This window comes from Callionymus lyra, chromosome 2, assembly GCF_982586985.1.
Source record: "Callionymus lyra chromosome 2, fCalLyr1.hap1.1, whole genome shotgun sequence".
NCBI lineage: Eukaryota > Metazoa > Chordata > Actinopteri > Syngnathiformes > Callionymidae > Callionymus > Callionymus lyra.
The window spans coordinates 1,354,859-1,370,569 of NC_141819.1; the positions used below are offsets into that span (position 1 = coordinate 1,354,859).

General features: G+C 38.3%; 1 protein-coding gene across 1 annotated transcript; it reads left to right on the forward strand.

Annotated features, from left to right (window-relative positions):
* Positions 1–10,327: 10,327 nt before the first annotated feature.
* On the forward strand, positions 10,328–13,899 carry lingo3a (leucine rich repeat and Ig domain containing 3a). Its single transcript, XM_087783188.1, has one exon. The coding sequence runs from the start codon at positions 10,372–10,374 to the stop codon at positions 12,199–12,201; it is 1,830 nt and encodes a 609-aa protein (XP_087639314.1). The 5' UTR covers positions 10,328–10,371; the 3' UTR covers positions 12,202–13,899.
* The last annotated feature ends 1,812 nt before the right edge of the window (positions 13,900–15,711 follow it).

Sequence of the window (15,711 nt, forward strand, 5' to 3'; positions counted from 1 at the left end):
GATAGTGTAGTAACAAGTATATATGTGTAGTATTGTCCAGTACTTGACTCTGGTGTTGTGATAGTGTAGTAACAAGTATATATGTGTAGTATTGTCCAGTACTTGACTCTGGTGTTGTGATAGTGTAGTAACAAGTATATATGTGTAGTATTGTCCAGTACTTGACTCTGGTGTTGTGATAGTGTAGTAACAAGTATATATGTGTAGTATTGTCCAGTACTTGACTCTGGTGTTGTGATAGTGTAGTAACAAGTATATATGTGTAGTATTGTCCAGTACTTGACTCTGGTGTTGTGATAGTGTAGTAACAAGTATATATGTGTAGTATTGTCCAGTACTTGAGTCTGGTGTTGTGATAGTGTAGTTAAAAGTATATATGTGTAGTATTGTCCAGTACTTGACTCTGGTGTTGTGATAGTGTAGTAACAAGTATATATGTGTAGTATTGTGTAGTACTTGACTCTGGTGTTGTGATAGTGTAGTAACAAGTATATATGTGTAGTATTGTCCAGTACATGACTCTAATGTTGTGATAGTGTAGTAACAAGTATATATGTGTAGTATTGTCCAGTACTTGACTCTGGTGTTGTGATAGTGTAGTAACAAGTATATATGTGTAGTATTGTCCAGTACTTGACTCTGGTGTTGTGATAGTGTAGTAACAAGTATATATGTGTAGTATTGTCCAGTACTTGACTCTCTTGTTGTGATAGTGTAGTAACAAGTATATATGTGTAGTATTGTCCAGTACTTGACTCTGGTGTTGTGATAGTGTAGTAACAAGTATATATGTGTAGTATTGTCCAGTACTTGACTCTGTTGTTGTGATAGTGTAGTAACAAGTATATATGTGTAGTATTGTCCAGTACTTGACTCTGGTGTTGTGATAGTGTAGTAACAAGTATATATGTGTAGTATTGTCCAGTACTTGACTCTGGTGTTGTGATAGTGTAGTAACAAGTATATATGTGTAGTATTGTCCAGTACTTGACTCTCTTGTTGTGATAGTGTAGTAACAAGTATATATGTGTAGTGTTGTCCAGTACTTGACTCTGGTGTTGTGATAGTGTAGTAACAAGTATATATGTGTAGTATTGTCCAGTACTTGACTCTAGTGTTGTGATAGTGTAGTAACAAGTATATATGTGTAGTATTGTCCAGTACTTGACTCTCTTGTTGTGATAGTGTAGTAACAAGTATATATGTGTAGTATTGTCCAGTACTTGACTCTGGTGTTGTGATAGTGTAGTAACAAGTATATATGTGTAGTATTGTCCAGTACTTGACTCTGGTGTTGTGATAGTGTAGTAACAAGTATATATGTGTAGTATTGTCCAGTACTTGACTCTGGTGTTGTGATAGTGTAGTAACAAGTATATATGTGTAGTATTGTCCAGTACTTGACTCTGGTGTTGTGATAGTGTAGTAACAAGTATATATGTGTAGTATTGTCCAGTACTTGACTCTGGTGTTGTGATAGTGTAGTAACAAGTATATATGTGTAGTATTGTCCAGTACTTGACTCTGGTGTTGTGATAGTGTAGTAACAAGTATATATGTGTAGTATTGTCCAGTACTTGACTCTGGTGTTGTGATAGTGTAGTAACAAGTATATATGTGTAGTATTGTCCAGTACTTGACTCTGGTGTTGTGATAGTGTAGTAACAAGTATATATGTGTAGTATTGTCCAGTACTTGACTCTGGTGTTGTGATAGTATAGTAACAAGTATATATGTGTAGTATTGTCCACTACTTGACTCTGGTGTTATGATAGTGTAGTAACAAGTATATATGTGTAGTATTGTCCAGTACTTGACTCTGGTGTTGTGATAGTGTAGTAACAAGTATATATGTGTAGTATTGTCCAGTACTTGACTCTGGTGTTGTGATAGTGTAGTAACAAGTATATATGTGTAGTACTGTTGAGTACTTAAGTAAACTTCAAATGATGCCTTGTGACATAGGTGACCTCTTGACCTTTCATAGCCTCGTCATAATGGGGATGACGATCAATGTTGAGGAGAGACAAAGCCCCGACATTACCCAGCATTCACGGCTGTCTCTGTGGGTCACATGACCTCAGAGGCTCCACAGGGTCAGTTGTCAGACCCTCAAATCCCTCCAGCCGCCCCCCCCAGTCCGTGGCTACTGTTACCTGCTCGTAAGCTGCGTCCAAAATAACGTCTCTGCGGTGACCTTTGTTGACCTTTAGACCAGGGACGTCAATCACACGAGAACTTCATGTTGTTGTTGATGTTTGACGGTAGATTCATCGTAATTATCTCAGTTTGGACCTGGACATGCGTTGGAGGCAGACCTGACCTCTGACCTCTGACCTCTGACTCCTACATCTATGATGGTCATGGTTCTGCACAGCTGTGTCTGGACTGAACCTAATGTTTTCTTTTGTTTACCTCTCATGATCCGCTGTACCTCGAGGATTCATCCAATTAAAGTATAATTAAATATATTTAAAGTTAAATTCTTACTACTTCAGCTAGTAATACTATAAACAAATGTACATGAAACAAAAATCTTTTTGTTTATAGACCTTTTTGCTCCTTTAGAAAACGTTGAGAATTATTTCTCAGTCTAACTTTATTTATAACATTAAAAATAACTTTATTGACAAACTGTGAGGAGACGGAAGGACAGAGCCGCTCAATCGACAATACTACACATATATACTTGTTACTACACTATCACAACACCAGAGTCAAGTACTGGACAATACTACACATATATACTTGTTACTATACTATCACAACACCAGAGTCAAGTACTGGACAATACTACACATATATACTTGTTACTACACTATCACAACACCAGAGTCAAGTACTGGACAATACTACACATATATACTTGTTACTATACTATCACAACACCAGAGTCAAGTACTGGACAATACTACACATATATACTTGTTACTACACTATCATAACACCAGAGTCAAGTACTGGACAATACTACACATATATACTTGTTACTACACTATCACAACACCAGAGTCAAGTACTGGACAATACTACACATATATACTTGTTACTACACTATCACAACACCAGAGTCAAGTACTGGACAATACTACACATATATACTTGTTACTACACTATCACAACATCAGAGTCAAGTACTGGACAATACTACACATATATTCTTGTTACTACAGTATCACAACACCAGAGTCAAGTACTGGACAATACTACACATATATTCTTGTTACTACACTATCACAACACCAGAGTCAAGTACTGGACAATACTACACATATATTCTTGTTACTACAGTATCACAACACCAGAGTCAAGTACTGGACAATACTACACATATATTCTTGTTACTACACTATCACAACACCAGAGTCAAGTACTGGACAATACTACACATACAGTATATACTTGTTACTACACCATCACAACACCAGAGTCAAGTAGTGGACAATACTACACATATATACTTGTTACTACACTATCACAACACCAGAGTCAAGTACTGGACAATACTACACATATATACTTGTTACTACACTATCACGACACCAGAGTCAAGTACTGGACAATACTACACATACAGTATATACTTGTTACTACACTATCACAACACCAGAGTCAAGTACTGGACAATACTACACATATATACTTGTTACTACACTATCACAACACCAGAGTCAAGTACTGGACAATACTACACATATATACTTGTTACTATACTATCACAACACCAGAGTCAAGTACTGGACAATACTACACATATATACTTGTTACTACACTATCATAACACCAGAGTCAAGTACTGGACAATACTACACATATATACTTGTTACTACACTATCACAACACCAGAGTCAAGTACTGGACAATACTACACATATATACTTGTTACTACACTATCACAACACCAGAGTCAAGTACTGGACAATACTACACATATATACTTGTTACTACACTATCACAACATCAGAGTCAAGTACTGGACAATACTACACATATATTCTTGTTACTACAGTATCACAACACCAGAGTCAAGTACTGGACAATACTACACATATATTCTTGTTACTACACTATCACAACACCAGAGTCAAGTACTGGACAATACTACACATATATTCTTGTTACTACAGTATCACAACACCAGAGTCAAGTACTGGACAATACTACACATATATTCTTGTTACTACACTATCACAACACCAGAGTCAAGTACTGGACAATACTACACATACAGTATATACTTGTTACTACACCATCACAACACCAGAGTCAAGTAGTGGACAATACTACACATATATACTTGTTACTACACTATCACAACACCAGAGTCAAGTACTGGACAATACTACACATATATACTTGTTACTACACTATCACGACACCAGAGTCAAGTACTGGACAATACTACACATACAGTATATACTTGTTACTACACTATCACAACACCAGAGTCAAGTACTGGACAATACTACACATATATACTTGTTACTACACTATCACAACACCAGAGTCAAGTACTGGACAATACTACACATATATACTTGTTACTACACTATCACAACACCAGAGTCAAGTACTGGACAATACTACACATATATACTTGTTACTACACTATCACAACAACAGAGTCAAGTACTGGACAATACTATACATATATACTTGTTACTACACTATCACAACACCAGAGTCAAGTACTGGACAATACTACACATATATACTTGTTACTACACTATCACAACACCAGAGTCAAGTACTGGACAATACTACACATATATACGTGTTACTACACTATCACAACACCAGAGTCAAGTACTGGACAATACTACACATATATACTTGTTACTTCACTATCACAACACCAGAGTCAAGTACTGGACAATACTACACATATATACTTGTTACTACACTATCACAACACCAGAGTCAAGTACTGGACAATACTACACATATATACTTGTTACTACACTATCACAACACCAGAGTCAAGTACTGGACAATACTACACATATATACTTGTTACTACACTATCACAACACTAGAGTCAAGTAATGGACAATACTACACATATATACTTGTTACTACACTATCACAACACCAGAGTCAAGTACTGGACAATACTACACATATATACTTGTCACTACACTATCACAACACTAGAGTCAAGTAATGGACAATACTACACATATATACTTGTTACTACACTATCACAACACCAGAGTCAAGTACTGGACAATACTACACATATATACTTGTTACTACACTATCACAACACCAGAGTCAAGTACTGGACAATACTACACATATATACTTGTTACTACACTATCACAACACCAGAGTCAAGTACTGAACAATACTACACATATATACTTGTTACTACACTATCACAACACCAGAGTCAAGTACTGGACAATACTACACATATTTACTTGTTACTACACTATCACAACATCAGAGTCAAGTACTGGACAATACTACACATATATACTTGTTACTACACTATCACAACAACAGAGTCAAGTACTGGACAATACTACACATATATACGTGTTACTACACTATCACAACACCAGAGTCAAGTACTGGACAATACTACACATATATACTTGTTACTTCACTATCACAACACCAGAGTCAAGTACTGGACAATACTACACATATATACTTGTTACTACACTATCACAACACCAGAGTCAAGTACTGGACAATACTACACATATATACTTGTTACTACACTATCACAACACCAGAGTCAAGTACTGGACAATACTACACATATATACTTGTTACTACACTATCACAACACTAGAGTCAAGTAATGGACAATACTACACATATATACTTGTTACTACACTATCACAACACCAGAGTCAAGTACTGGACAATACTACACATATATACTTGTCACTACACTATCACAACACTAGAGTCAAGTAATGGACAATACTACACATATATACTTGTTACTACACTATCACAACACCAGAGTCAAGTACTGGACAATACTACACATATATACTTGTTACTACACTATCACAACACCAGAGTCAAGTACTGGACAATACTACACATATATACTTGTTACTACACTATCACAACACCAGAGTCAAGTACTGGACAATACTACACATATATACTTGTTACTACACTATCACAACACTAGAGTCAAGTAATGGACAATACTACACATATATACTTGTTACTACACTATCACAACACCAGAGTCAAGTACTGGACAATACTACACATATTTACTTGTTACTACACTATCACAACATCAGAGTCAAGTACTGGACAATACTACACATATATACTTGTTACTACACTATCACAACACCAGAGTCAAGTACTGGACAATACTACACATATATACTTGTTACTACACTATCACAACACCAGAGTCAAGTACTGGACAATACTACACATATATACTTGTTACTACACTATCACAACACCAGAGTCAAGTACTGGACAATACTACACATATATACTTGTTACTACACTATCACAACACCAGAGTAATGTAAGAACCTCATGAGACACAACTGTCAGACTTTCCCTCAGATCAGCAGCTTTAAAAAACGATTCTGTCGTCTTCGTTTCTAGACTTGTTTCCTTCATGATGGTGTCATCGAGGCAGGAAACGACTTCTAGGCGCTGGACTGAGGGTCAAATGGTTCTCATGCATGGATCAGGCGTTCTGTCGACTCGTCCACTAATATCTGTCCTTTAAATAGAAAACCTTCATTTCTCTCTTGAGAACAAATGAAAAGTGTTTCATCTGAAACTCGTTCTGAGGGTCTTGAGGATTAAAGTGAAGCTTTAATTCCACTGCTGTCTCGGGTCAATTAGAGTTTGTGGGTTTAATTCCTCTCATGATGACTCGTGTCAACTTGAGTTTAATTCATCCTTCTGATGAAATCAAATAAAAATCTTTCCGTTTGTTTCTTCTCGTCTGGACTATTGTAACAGTTTGTTTTCATGTCTTAACAAGAAGGATCGTCTCGCCTGCAGTTGATTCAGAACTCTGAGCCGCTCTAGTAGAAGAACTCACATTTCTCCTTCAAACTCTTCACTGGTTTCTTTCAGGATCATTTTAAGATTCTGGTTCTTACTTTCAGATCTATTCATGGTCAGACCTTCCATCAGTGATCTGATCCAGACTTACACCCCAGCTCGGGCTCTGAGGTCTGTGGATCAGAATCTACTGATGGTTCCTGAACTTCCGGACCAGAGGAGAGAAATCCTTCCAGACTGTTGCTCCTAAGCTTTTGGAACCATCTCTGTGTTTGATGATCTACTGACTCCTTCAAGAAACATCTGTGTTTGATGATCTACTGACTCCTTCAAGAAACATCTGTGTTTGATGATCTACTGACTCCTTCAAGAAACATGTGTGTTTGATGATCTACTGACTCCTTCAAGAAACATCTGTGTTTGATGATCTACTGACTCCTTCAAGAAACATCTGTGTTTGATGATCTACTGACTCCTTCAAGAAACATGTGTGTTTGATGATCTACTGACTCCTTCAAGAAACATCTGTGTTTGATGATCTACTGACTCCTTCAAGAAACATGTGTGTTTGATGATCTACTGACTCCTTCAAGAAACATCTGTGTTTGATGATCTACTGACTCCTTCAAGAAACATCTGTGTTTGATGATCTACTGACTCCTTCAAGAAACATCTGTGTTTGATGATCTACTGACTCCTTCAAGAAACATCTGTGTTTGATGATCTACTGACTCCTTCAAGAAACATGTATGTTTGATGATCTACTGACTCCTTCAAGAAACATCTGTGTTTGATGATCTACTGACTCCTTCAAGAAACATGTATGTTTGATGATCTACTGACTCCTTCAAGAAACATCTGTGTTTGATGATCTACTGACTCCTTCAAGAAACATGTGTGTTTGATGATCTACTGACTCCTTCAAGAAACATGTGTGTTTGATGATCTACTGACTCCTTCAAGAAACATCTGTGTTTGATGATCTACTGACTCCTTCAAGAAACATCTGTGTTTGATGATCTACTGACTCCTTCAAGAAAAATCTGTGTTTGATGATCTACTGACTCCTTCAAGAAACATCTGTGTTTGATGATCTACTGACTCCTTCAAGAAACATCTGTGTTTGATGATCTACTGACTCCTTCAAGAAACATCTGTGTTTGATGATCTACTGACTCCTTTAAGAAACATGTGTGTTTGATGATCTACTGACTCCTTCAAGAAACATCTGTGTTTGATGATCTACTGACTCCTTCAAGAAACATCTGTGTTTGATGATCTACTGACTCCTTCAAGAAACATCTGTGTTTGATGATCTACTGACTCCTTCAAGAAACATCTGTGTTTGATGATCTACTGACTCCTTTAAGAAACATGTGTGTTTGATGATCTACTGACTCCTTCAAGAAACATGTGTGTTTGATGATCTACTGACTCCTTCAAGAAACATCAGTGTTTGATGATCTACTGACTCCTTCAAGAAACATCTGTGTTTGATGATCTACTGACTCCTTCAAGAAACATGTGTGTTTGATGATCTACTGACTCCTTCAAGAAACATCTGTGTTTGATGATCTACTGACTCCTTCAAGAAACATCTGTGTTTGATGATCTACTGACTCCTTCAAGAAACATGTGTGTTTGATGATCTACTGACTCCTTCAAGAAACATCTGTGTTTGATGATCTACTGACTCCTTCAAGAAACATGTGTGTTTGATGATCTACTGACTCCTTCAAGAAACATGTGTGTTTGATGATCTACTGACTCCTTTAAGAAACATGTGTGTTTGATGATCTACTGACTCCTTCAAGAAACATCTGTGTTTGATGATCTACTGACTCCTTCAAGAAACATCTGTGTTTGATGATCTACTGACTCCTTCAAGAAACATCTGTGTTTGATGATCTACTGACTCCTTCAAGAAACATGTGTGTTTGATGATCTACTGACTCCTTCAAGAAACATGTGTGTTTGATGATCTACTGACTCCTTCAAGAAACATCTGTGTTTGATGATCTACTGACTCCTTCAAGAAACATGTGTGTTTGATGATCTACTGACTCCTTCAAGAAACATCTGTGTTTGATGATCTACTGACTCCTTCAAGAAACATCTGTGTTTGATGATCTACTGACTCCTTCAAGAAACATCTGTGTTTGATGATCTACTGACTCCTTCAAGAAACATCTGTGTTTGATGATCTACTGACTCCTTTAAGAAACATGTGTGTTTGATGATCTACTGACTCCTTCAAGAAACATGTGTGTTTGATGATCTACTGACTCCTTCAAGAAACATCAGTGTTTGATGATCTACTGACTCCTTCAAGAAACATCTGTGTTTGATGATCTACTGACTCCTTCAAGAAACATGTGTGTTTGATGATCTACTGACTCCTTCAAGAAACATCTGTGTTTGATGATCTACTGACTCCTTCAAGAAACATCTGTGTTTGATGATCTACTGACTCCTTCAAGAAACATGTGTGTTTGATGATCTACTGACTCCTTCAAGAAACATCTGTGTTTGATGATCTACTGACTCCTTCAAGAAACATGTGTGTTTGATGATCTACTGACTCCTTCAAGAAACATGTGTGTTTGATGATCTACTGACTCCTTTAAGAAACATGTGTGTTTGATGATCTACTGACTCCTTCAAGAAACATCTGTGTTTGATGATCTACTGACTCCTTCAAGAAACATGTGTGTTTGATGATCTACTGACTCCTTCAAGAAACATGTGTGTTTGATGATCTACTGACTCCTTCAAGAAACATCTGTGTTTGATGATCTACTGACTCCTTCAAGAAACATGTGTGTTTGATGATCTACTGACTCCTTCAAGAAACATCTGTGTTTGATGATCTACTGACTCCTTCAAGAAACATGTGTGTTTGATGATCTACTGACTCCTTCAAGAAACATCTGTGTTTGATGATCTACTGACTCCTTCAAGAAACATCTGTGTTTGATGATCTACTGACTCCTTCAAGAAACATCTGTGTTTGATGATCTACTGACTCCTTCAAGAAACATCTGTGTTTGATGATCTACTGACTCCTTCAAGAAACATCTGTGTTTGATGATCTACTGACTCCTTCAAGAAACATCTCAAGACACTTTTATTTGAGCTTTTCCTTGATTCTCTGAGACTCCTGTGTTGTTCTCAGTGTTATTTTGATCTTTTAAAGTATATATTTTATTGAATATTGTTTTGATTGTTTAAGCGCTTTGTGACCCTGGTCTAGAAAAGCTCTACAAATACTTACTTTCTGTCTCTCTCCATCCTCTCAGGTGCTCGGCCCAGACGTTCACCTGCTAAAACCAGAAAGAGGAAGCAGGAGAAGACTAGGACATGGGTTTGGACCGAGATCCACGTTGTCTTTGGCCAGTGTTGCTCATGGTGGTGTTGGCCGAGGTGTCGCCGGCCCAGAGTCAAGGGTGTCCTCAGCGCTGTGAGTGCACAGCCAGATTGAAGACCGTGTACTGTCAAGGAAAACGCTTGTCAGCGTTCCCCGAGGGAGTTCCTGTGGACACCAAGGTTCTGGACATGAGCGGGAACAGGTTGCGGTGGGTGGAACACGGGGATCTGCTTCCGTATCCTCGACTGGAAAAGTTAGACCTGAGTGAAAACCAGATCAGTGTCCTGGAACCAAACGCATTCTCCAGCCTCCAGAGCTTGCAGTCGCTGTCTCTTCAAGGTAACCAGTTGAAACTGGTCCCCATGGGGGCCTTCTCCCGCCTTTCCAACCTGACGTCCCTGAACCTCAGCGGGAACAAGATTGTGATTCTTTTAGACTTCACCTTCCAAGACCTGAAGAGTCTGAGGAACCTGGAGGTCGGAGACAACGATCTGGTTTACATTTCCAACAAGGCCTTCCTGGGTCTTGTGGGACTGAAGGAGTTGACCATTGAGAGGTGTAATCTGACCTCTGTGTCCAGCCAGTCTTTGTCCTACCTGCACAATCTGGTCACTCTTCGACTCCGCTACCTCAGTATCTCGGCTCTGGACGATCAGAACTTCCGAAGGCTCGGAAACCTGAAAGGCTTGGAGATCGATCACTGGCCGTATTTGGAGAATATTTCCCCGCACAGCCTCCAGGGGCTCAACTTGTCCTGGTTGTCCATCACACACACAAACATCACGTCTGTGCCGACCTCTGCACTGCGAAATCTAGCTCACCTCACCAGCCTCGACCTGTCCTACAACCCCATCTCTGTCCTGGAGTCCTGGGCTCTGCGTGACCTTCTCCGGCTGAAGGAGCTACATCTGGTGAAGACCAACCTGGTGATGGTCCAGCCATATGCTCTTGGTGGCCTTCGTCAACTTAGTGTTCTTAATCTCTCCGCCAACGCCCTGGTGACCCTGGAGGAGGGGGCTTTTCAGTCCGTCAACAGCCTGGAGACCCTGCGTCTGGACGGGAACCCGCTGGCCTGTGACTGCAGGTTACTCTGGATCCTCCAACGCAGGAAGACCCTGAATTTTGACGGAGCGTCTCCGATGTGTGTGTCACCCGTGGAGGTACAAGGACGGGCGATGAGCGCTTTTTCTGACTCTGCTCTCTTCGATCACTTCACCTGTCAGAAGCCCAAGATCAGGAATCGTAAGCTGCAGCAGGTGTCTGCACGCGAGGGTCAGGTGGTGTCCTTCATCTGCAGGGCGGACGGGGAGCCGGCGCCGGCCATCTTCTGGATTTCACCTCAGCGTAGACGTATCACCACCAAGAGTGGTGGACGCCTGACTGTCCTGCCCGAGGGCACGTTGGAAATAAGGTACGCCCAGGTGACGGACAGCGGAACCTACATCTGCATCGCCAGTAACGCCGGGGGCAACGACACCTACTTTGCCACGCTGACGGTCAGCGGTCTGCCTCTGGACGCCGCCCTCCTGGCCAACCGTACGTACTACACCGGAGACCTCAACGACACCAACCTCAACGACACCAGAGTCTTCCTGAAGTTCACCCTGGACCTCAAGACCATCCTCATCTCCACCGCCATGGGCTGCATTATGTTCCTGGGCGTGGTGCTCTTCTGCTTCATCCTGCTGTTCGTGTGGAGTCGCGGCCGAGGGCAGCACAAGAACAACTTCTCCGTGGAATACTCCTTCAGGAAGGTGGACGGGCCGGCGGCCAGCGGGGGGCAGGGCGGGGGGGCACGCAAGTTCAACATGAAGATGATCTGATTCTCTGTTGCCACCGTTCTTGTGCATAAATGTAAGGAAATATTTACAAAGGTTTTGATATCAGTCGGCTTTCTACTGCTGTTACGTCTCCAGGAATATCGGACTGTTCCGATAAACCCAGTGTTTGACTCACGGTTCCCTTTAAAAACATTCTCTCGCCATTTATGATTGGAAAAGCACTCAGAGAGCACAGACCCCAACAAGTAACACTTTCTTTTTTTTTTTTTACAAAATATTACTGCTCTGAGATTTTTAAATTCCAAAATACACCAAAACCTTTTTATGCTTTTCAAATATCATTGATTACATCGGTTGAACAGCAGGTGGCAGTAGTGGGGCTCGACATGTACTAGAAGAGTATTTAACAGAGAATCAACCTGTTGGAAAAAACAAAACTTGTACAAACCCTGGTTCAAAAATAGAAAGAGAAACTTTTACCTGAAGATTTTCTTCTTATAGCACAAACATTCAATGACTTGGAGAAGAAGGAGCGTGGGATCGACCTTGAATCAAAGAATGGATTCACTCGTCATATTTTAACTCACCGTGAAAAAGGCAAAACCTTCTCGGCGTCAATATTTATTCAACTTCCTTGAGTTTGATTTCAAGTGTCAAATCATAACAAAGTCAACTTGTGAATCACAATGGCAGAAACCTCAAGCAGAACCAGACTCTGTGACGCTCTGAATTCTCTGCGATCTTATTTTGGGAAGAAATGAACAGAAAATGAAAACGACCGAATGCGTTATTTTCTGATCAAGCAGTGGAAAATAATCACCGTCAAGTTCTTCCTGCTTTTTGTGGTAAAAAAAAGTTTTTAGCTCAGAGTTCTTCCAGAAACGTGTATTTTCAGATCTCGAAGCACATTTATCTACGACACGACTGTCAATATGTACAAAGATGTTCTTCAAACACTTTTTTAAAATGATGTTCCTGAAGAAAACATGTTTTTATTCTTGTGTGAGACGTTGAACTTCACGCTACACGAGTTATTTCATGTGTTTCATTCCATTCTTTTGATCTTAATCCTTCATTTTCCAAACATTCAAACGTGTGTTTCTTCCACAGTTTTAAAGGATTTTTACGCATAAAATCCACGTCAATCTAGTTTCACTGTGAAAAGTCCGTTTCTCAGCCAAAACCATGTGTTCGACACGAAGTGACGCTGCCGTCGCAGGTTGATGCTCTGAGATCATCATCCAGAACCAGGACCTCCTCTTTCATCCCTCGCTCCTCCTCCAGGACGGAGGAGAGAAGGTTCACTGACCTCCATGTGTCAGCGACGCCGAGAAACAACAACAACAACAACAACATCTCTGATCATCTTAAGTGGTTTTCACTTGTTTTTCACCTTCAAGAGACTTTTTTTGGCTGTAAAGATTGAGATGGGTCAAAGGTCAGGGGTCATACTAACGCGTTGAGTTGACATCATCAGTTCTGTTGAGCTAAACTGCAGCTCGTGCTCTGCTGCCCCCTGCCGGTCGTGTTGAGTCACTGCGCAGGTGTGTGTGTGTGTTGACGTTCATCTCGTAAATACTACACACTTGTGTTTTGTAACCTTTTCTAAGGAGTGTTTCTGAAGCATGCTCCCGCGATGACGTCATGTTTTTCTAGGTTTTGTATGGCCATGCGCTCGGTGGCGCTGGCGTGACGTCATGTGTAGAAGTGCGTCAAGAATAAAGACTTGTGAGAGTTTCTCTCCTCGAGCTTCTTCTCTGAGGACGTTGGTGGTGAAGGTGGTTTTTTCATGAGGTTCTTCTGAAACCGTTTCCTGTCACGTCTGGGTTCCTTCGCAGGCGATGCTGGTTCCAGTTCCTCGAGAAGGTTCTGATGAAGGTCCAGACACGAGTCTCTCCACGAACACGTCCATACGACCTGAGACATCTTCTGGTGTCTCTTTTCAGGGCTTCATGACACAGTAATACATGTAGAAATATATATGTCAATACATATATAAATACTTATGTAAATACATATATAAATAAATATATAAATACATATATAATTAAATATATAAATACATACTGTATATAAATACTTATGTAAATAAATATATAAATACATATATAAATACATACTGTATATAAATACTTATGTAAATAAATATATAAATACATATATAAATAAATATATAAATACATATATCAATACATATATAAATACATATATAAATAAATATATCAATAAATATATAAATACATATATAAATAAATATATAAATACATATATAAATACATATGTAAATAAATATATAAATACCCATTGAGTACATATATAAACATCTACAGTATATCTATACATAACATACAGAACCTCTATATAAACATAGAACTATTGAATATAATAATATATATAAACACATTTATGTCACTTATAACAACCATAAAAACCAGTAATAACTTTGTAATAACTCACAATATTCATGTCACTTACGAAGGACGTTCACATCAAGTTACTACTTTTTTTTTACCTTTATATGAACATAGAACCATTGAAATAAATATCTACCACATAATATACGATATCATTCAAACATATCACTTAAGATATCATATAAATATATTAAAAAAATTAAATTCTACTACGTACATTTCCTGAAGAAATTAAAATAAAGTTAATGACAAAATAAATCAATCAAATATTGACATTAACTTTAAACGAGTGTGTGATCAATAACTCAAGTGTTGTTGTACAAACGTGTGTGAAACTTCACTGACTCTGAATACTTTGTTATTGAATATTTCATTGAATATTTCTACTCGTTAAGTTAATTTGACTCAGGTTTGATCTTGGCGCTCAAATATTCATACGAGTAATTAAACATAACAAAGCAACTGTATTTGGATCACTGTGACACTAACTAAGTACTTCACAGATATATATGTATATTCACAAAATATTGACTGATTTGAACGAGAAGAATTGATTTAATCGTATTACAAATAACTAACTCCTCATAGTTACAACTGTGATGGGAAACATATTATAACATGTCACTTATAACAACCATATCAAGTTACTACACTTATTAGTTGTTTTTACCTCTATATAAACATAGAACTATTGAATATAATATTATATATAAACACATTTATGTCACTTATAACAACCATATCAAGTTACTACACTTATTAGTTGTTTTTACCTCTATATAAACATAGAACTATTGAATATAATATTATATATAAACACATTTATGTCACTTATAACAACCATATCAAGTTACTACACTTATTAGTTGTTTTTACCTCTATATAAACATAGAACTATTGAATATAATACTATATATAAACACATTTATGTCACTTATAACAACCATATCAAGTTACTACACTTATTAGTTGTTTTTACCTCTATATAAACATAGAACTATTGAATATAATATTATATATAAACACATTTATGTCACTTATAACAACCATATCAAGTTACTACACTTATTAGTTGTTTTTACCTCTATATAAACATAGAACTATTGAATATAATACTATATATAAACACATTTATGTC

Excerpts from the sequence above, each read along its gene's own strand:
- lingo3a (XM_087783188.1), top strand. The coding sequence starts at position 10,372 with ATGGGTTTGGACCGAGATCCACGTTGTCTTTGGCCAGTGTTGCTCATG.